The 6811-nt window shown below is 42.0% G+C and overlaps 1 protein-coding gene across 1 annotated transcript; it reads left to right on the top strand.

Annotated features, from left to right (window-relative positions):
- Positions 1-3812: 3812 nt before the first annotated feature.
- Positions 3813-5245, top strand: LOC110525347 (putative claudin-24). The gene has a single exon (XM_021605382.2). It carries the CDS (start codon positions 4015-4017, stop codon positions 4837-4839), a length of 825 nt encoding a protein of 274 aa, XP_021461057.1. The 5' UTR covers positions 3813-4014; the 3' UTR covers positions 4840-5245.
- Positions 5246-6811: the final 1566 nt, after the last annotated feature.

Here is a 6811-nt window from a genome sequence, read left to right as displayed (position 1 = left end):
TTCTCTGCAGATCCTCTCAAGCTCTGTCAGGTTGGATGAGCGTCGCTGACAAATATCCCCACAGCATGATGCTGCCACCACCTTGCTTCAGCGTAGGGATGGTGTCAGGTTGGATGAGCGTCGCTGACAAATATCCCCACAGCATGATGCTGCCACCACCTTGCTTCAGCGTAGGGATGGTGTCAGGTTGGATGAGCGTCGCTGACAAATATCCCCACATCATGATGCTGCCACCACCTTGCTTCAGCGTAGGGATGGTGTCAGGTTTCCTACAGATGTGACGCTTTGAATTCAGGCCATCAGACCAGAGAATCTTGTTTCTCATGGTTAGAAAGTCCTTTACTTGCCTTTTTAGGAAACTCCAAGTGGGCTGTCATGTGCCTTTTACTGAGGAGTGGCTTCTGTCCACTCTACCATAAAGGCCTGATTGGTGGAGTGCTGCTGAGATGGATGTCCTTCTGGAAGGTTCTCCCATCTCCACAGAGAAACTCTGGAGCTCTGTCAGAGTGACCATCAGGTTCTTAGTCACCTCCCTGACCAAGGCCCTTCTCCCCCGATTGCTCAGTTTGGCCGGGCAGCCAGCTCTAGGAAGTGTCTTGGTGCTTCCAAACATTTTCCATTTTAGAATGATGGAGGCCACTGTGTTCTTGGGGACCTTCAATTCTGCAGACATTTTTTGGAACCCTTCCCCAGGTCTGTGACTCGACACAACCCCGTATCTGAGTTCTACAGACAATTCCTTCGACCTCATGGTTTGATTTTGGCTCTGACATGCACCGTCAACTGTGCAACCTTATATAGACAGGTGTGTGCCTTTCCAAATCATGTCCAATCAATTGAATTTACGACAGGTGGACTCCAATCAAGTTGTTGAAACATCTCAAGGATGATCAATGGAAACAGGATGCACCTGAGCTAAATTTCCTCTCTCATAGCAAAGGGTCTGAATACTCATGTAATACTCATTTCTGTTTTATTTTTAATAAATTATTCTAAAATTGAATTTCCTTATCAATCTACACATGATACCCCAAAATGACAAAGTGAAAACAAGTTTTTTTTTTAAAGTTTAGTAAAGGCTGTAATGTAACAAAATGTGGAAAAAGTAAATGGGTCTGAATACTTTCTCAATGCACCTTGTAAATATATATATATATATTTTATTTGTATTATTATTATTATTGAACATAAAAGACTGTAAAAACACCAGGAATAAATAGAATAAATCTGTTTCTAAGTTTTCCCATGCATAATAGAGAGACACGTATACATAATGTCTACAAATGATTTGTAGTTATGATCCGGCCCCCCGACTATCCTCTCAAGAACAAATCGGCCCATCGCTGAATCTAGTTCATGATCCCTGACATACTGTATGCATTATATATGTGTGACATAGAATAACTCTTTATAGTTGTACTATATTTAAGCCATAATGCACAACGGGGTGTGGTATATGGCCAATATACAAAGGCTAATGGCTTTTCTTAAGCACAGCACAATGCGGAGTGTCTGTATACAGCCCTTAGCCTTGGTATATTGGCCATATACCACAAGCCCACCGAGGTGCCTTATTGCTATTATGAACTGGTTACCAACGTAATTAGAGCAGTAAAATAAATGTTTTGTCATACCCGTGGTATACGGTCTGATATACCACGGCTGTCAGCCAATCAGAATTCAGGGATCAAACAACCCAATTTATTATATAAAATGTGTTTCAAGAAGAATTGAAGACGTGGTCATTATTCTGAGGGAATAATTAATTCCTTAGCAACTAAATCAATAATTATTTCCTTAGCAACTAAATCAAACTGGATGGGAAATGTATCACCAAAGTATTTGCTCCTCTCTGCTGATCTATTACAAAATGAAAACATTTGGAAATGTTTAACATCACAGCATATAATCAGTATAATTTAATTCTGAATGGTTTCAGATGAGCTATGGCATGTCTGGTACTGGAGAGGTGTTTGTTTAAGCTTGGGAGAACCAGGTTTTGTTTAATATTGATGTTTGACACAGGATCTATATTGGAAAATTCTCTGATTAGCCAGCTGCTGTACAGTTGGCAGGAATATGAACCTGCTCAAATACTCTGTTTTGTGTTTTGCTATGATGACATGCTACTGAGTCAAATGTTTCTCACATTGACTCCATCAAAGCCTTAATAAATTACAAATGGGCTCCCGAGTGGCGTAGCAGTTTAAATCACAACCGGCTGTGATTGGGATTCCCATAGGGCAGGTCACAATTGGCCCAGCGTCGTCCGGGTTTGGTCGGTGTGTAGGCTGTCATTGTAAATAAGAATTTGTTCTTAATTGACTTGCCTAGTTAAATAAAGGTTAAATAAATAAAATACAAATGTGAAATTCATCACTTAGTCTATGTACTTACACCCCATCTTGTCACCCAATATAGGTTGGCTTTGTGTAAATTGTTGTTTTGCTGAAAACTGTCACAGGGATTGTTATCAATGTCATGTTGCAAATTGCAAAGATGTGATTGCTTATAGAAAAGGCTCCCAAAACCACATTAAGCAACACTGAAGGTAGACCACTTTTTAAAGAAGAAAAACATCCTGATACAGTTTGATTGACTACTACGTTGGTAACCAGTTCATAATAGCAATAAGGCACCTCGGTGGGCTTGTGATATATGGCCAATATACCAAGGCTAAGGGCTGTATACAGACACTCCGCATTGTGCTGTGCTTTCTCCTGCTGTGTGCTTTGTCCACCCGTCCCTTACCTGAAACATAATAGTAGAAAAGAGACTGAGTGACCTGATTACAGTACAATGGATCTCATTCTCTCTGACACACCGTCTTCCAGTAGTGTGCAACCGACACTGCCTTCAGTCGTTGGGCTGCAGCAAGCTGGCATTAGAAACGTGAAAGTATTTTACTTTTTCAAATTCAGCAGATGATGTTGAATCAGTGGACCACTTGAGGGAAATGGAGCACATGTCATCTGCTGTACCAGCAGGTGGCCAGGGGGAATCAAAGCTGAAGGAGAAGTCCAAGTCTACGCAGGTTAATCCTTGACCTTTGTCTCTACAAATTAGCAGTTTCAGGTTCCACTGATATGTGAGAGATAAGCTTGCACAATGCACCTTTCAATAGAGGGGGCGAAATCCTTCCATTTAAGCAAGTTTATCAGACCTTATACCTTATAGGTTTTTCCTTTTTAATATTTATTTATTACATACTGAATGATTAATGAAAGATATTTTGATATTTCTGTTTACCGGTAGTCAAGCTTACCATTCATTTTGGATTGTCAGCGTATAGCTGGGTCTACAAAACAGATTACCTGGGATGTGTACTTAATTCAAATGTTCACGTCGGAAAACAATTGATAAACTTTGATTTTGCAGTGGAATGTTGACTCCTTTCATCTGATTCCATTTGATTTTATGTAACATTTAAAAGAAGATGCTTCCCTGAAGTGAACGAATTAAAGACTCGAGGGCTGAATGGCCAGATAGGATTTAATGTTCCCTGCCAGCTACAAACCCAGACCTCAATGAATACCTCACCAAGTGTTGGGGTCTTTTGTATGTAGTATTGCTATGAGCACTATTCCTAGTCTTAACACTTGAGACATTTGGCAAATCAACTGATTTTCTATAGATTTCTTTAGAAAAAAAAAATACTTCACTCACACGAAGAGCTAATCTCATAAGCTCTTATCAATAACATCAGCACATGGTTTCTCTTGAAATAATTAGCCGTGGCCAATCAAAGAGTCCATAGAATCAGGCCACTGGAGAGTTTTTGGCCCTTCCTCTTTTTGTTTGTTCCCCCATGACCAACTTGCTCATGTTTCTCTGTTACCACACTCAGTCCCAGGATCCCACTAGACATATCTGGTTTACATATCTGGTTTCATCTCAAAACAGAGCCCATTGTTCCCTACAATGATATTTAACACTACAACAAAACAATATGTCTTTTGTAATGCCTCAGGACCTGGGATTATCTCCCAGTTATGCATTATATTATAAAGCTGGATGAGGCAGGCTGGCTGGGTCGGTCCAAGTGCTACCACAGGAGAGGGGGACGGGCTTCCCAGTCACTCACTAGCTGTTCTTCAGCCAGGACAGAGAGAGGGACAGAGAAAGGAGCAGAAAGAGTGCGAGGAGTGTAAGCAACGACGACTGACACTGAAGATGGTGCTCCTGACTGCCAAAATCATGGAGAGGACTGCGCTCTTTGTGATATTCGGGGGTCTGGTCACTACTCTGGTCACCACCTTCATTCCCCTGTGGAAGACCTTGAACTCAGAGCTGAACGAAGTGGAGAACTGGTACTCAGGCCTGTGGCACATCTGCATCTTTGCCGAGGAGGTTGGGATGCAATGTAAAGCCTTTGAATCCCTCATGGCCCTGCCCATGGACTTGCTGGCTTCCCGGGTGCTCATGCTGGTGTCTGTGGGTACTGGGGCCCTAGCCGTGGTGGTGGCCTTCCCGGGCCTGGAGGGGGTGGAACTGGGCTCTGGGAGGCAGCAAGGGTTAAAGAGGGGCCTCCTCATTGTCAGTGGGGTGCTGTCCTGGGTGTCGGGGCTCACAACACTGGCCCCCGTCTCCCTGGTGGCCTACGTGACCCTGGTGGAGTTCTGGGACGAGAACCTGCCTGACGTCGTTCCACGCTGGGAGTATGGCGAGGCCATGTTCTCCGGCTGGTTTGCGGGTCTCTTCCTGGTCATTGGAGGCTCTCTTTTCTTTGTGTCTGTGTGCATGGCGGATCATGACAGGCAGCAGCAAGTGGCCAGCCTCCCAAACACCCCCCAGGAGAAGCCAAGGAGTCAGTACTACTTAAAGACAGAGGTTTTATAGTCTCATTTTCACTTAATGAATGGTGGTAGCTAAGAATGCCTAGTTTGAAGGAGAATGATAAAGTTGAATTCAGACTGCAACTGCCTGGGTTTATTTTGAGATATGGAAGGTCACATTTGAAATGTTTGAAAGATATATTTGCATATTTCAATGTTGTTGAACATGGATAAAGTGCTGTATTTCCGATGGAAAAGTGCAATGAAAACCTTTTGTCTGTATCTTGTTTGCAGCCTCTCTTTTATTAATTACATGAGACTCTGGTCATTGTAATTTGAGTGCCTACTTTGTTCCTGCACAGTATGTCTTGTCTCTTGATATGCATCGTGCTTCTACACCTGCATTGCTTGCTGTTTGGGGTTTTAGGCTGGGTTTCTGTACAGCACTTTGAGATATCAGCTGATGTACGAAGGGCTATATAAATACATTTGATTTGATTTGATTTGAATGGGTCGTCTCTGTCGCACTGTGAAGGTATTCCTACTGGTGAAGATAATACAATTCCTTTCAATTATGAATTGTATGTTAAGAGAAAGGAAAAGATCACTGTGATTTTCCACAATCACTAAAGCTCGTAAAGGGATAGTTTGCCACAATATGCCAAGATATAAGTGGAGCTACTTGTTTTGTAATGCCAACTCTGCAGTTGCTTCCTTTAGTGGAGCACAGGGGGCAATTTTAAAGGATGAGTTCTGTTTTTTTTTACAATTTAATGTTAGATGGTAACTCATCCTGGAAGTAGTCTTTGGGTCAGGGAAAACTGTAATCCATGGTTTGGTTCTTTACAGCCACTGTAAACTAGTTAAAAATCAATGAGAGTGGTAGGGGCATGCACTACCTTTGTAATTTGTTTTGTTGTCATTTCACCTTGAAATAACATCAAGCTAAATCATTTAGTTGATTTGAGTTGATTTGGCCATAAACATTTTAATAGGTACGCATGTCTTTACCACTCTCAGTGATTTTAGCCATCAGTGTCTAAATTTAGCTGAAGTTTGTAAACCAAACCATGGATTACAGTTTGTCTGTGCCCAAAGACTGCTTTCAGGGTAAGGGACAATTTATTGTTACGTGTTGTAAAATCCCCTTTAAAGGTAAAGTTCAAAATATTTCAACTTCATCATCTCCACACCCCAACATCAACATACAGAGCCTTCAGAAAGTATTCACACCTCTTGAATTTTTCATCATTTTGTTGTGTCACAGCCTGAATTTAAAATGAATTAAATTGAGATTTGTTGGTTGCTGGCCTACAAACACAGATTCAATCACAAAGACAAGGGAGGTTATCCAATGCCTCGCAAAGAAGGTAGATGGGTAAAAAAAAATACAGACATTGAGCAGAATTAGTGGAATGGTATCAAATACATCCAACACATGGTTGGGTGCCATTCCATTTGCTCCGTTCCAGCCATTATTATGAGCCGTCCTCCCCTCAGCAGCCTCCACTGGTGAGAGAGAGATGCATTTCAAAGCCCCGCCTCTTCTGAGATCTGAGATCTTAATGCCTGAGATCTTAATGCACATTTTGGCTCAGGGACGCTACTGTATGTTGTACAAGGAGTGAGACCCAAATAGACGTTTGTTTGATGAAAGACTGTAGCCTACTGTAAATGTAAAAGGGAGACAGCCAAACAATCACATGTATCACCAATAAGAGTAAGGTAAAATGAGTCACTCTCTGCGCCAATGTCAGTGAAATCAGATATTTAGTATTTACACAGTGTAGTATTGCCCAGAGAGTAGTAAAGGGGTTAAGCCTACACTTAAAGCATCTGACATTAACATTTGGAGATCATAGCACATAAATGAGGCACCCATGTGGCACACTCCTTTAATCAGGGTTTTTGGAGTGCGTGTGCGTGGCTGGCTGTCCCTGGGGGGATTGGACTACTACTGTAATTAAATTCAACTGAGTGATGTATCAGTGATGTCATGTTGTGACCCTCCCCCTGCCCTTGGAGAGAGACGATAA

This window comes from Oncorhynchus mykiss, chromosome 6, assembly GCF_013265735.2.
Source record: "Oncorhynchus mykiss isolate Arlee chromosome 6, USDA_OmykA_1.1, whole genome shotgun sequence".
In the NCBI taxonomy this organism is placed as follows: domain Eukaryota; kingdom Metazoa; phylum Chordata; class Actinopteri; order Salmoniformes; family Salmonidae; genus Oncorhynchus; species Oncorhynchus mykiss.
Note: the sequence above shows the minus strand (reverse complement) of the source record. Positions and strands in the feature narration are given on the sequence as shown.

What these genes read in the sequence shown, in the direction of transcription:
- LOC110525347 (XM_021605382.2), top strand. Translation starts at nt 4,015, where the DNA reads ATGAGGCAGGCTGGCTGGGTCGGTCCAAGTGCTACCACAGGAGAGGGG.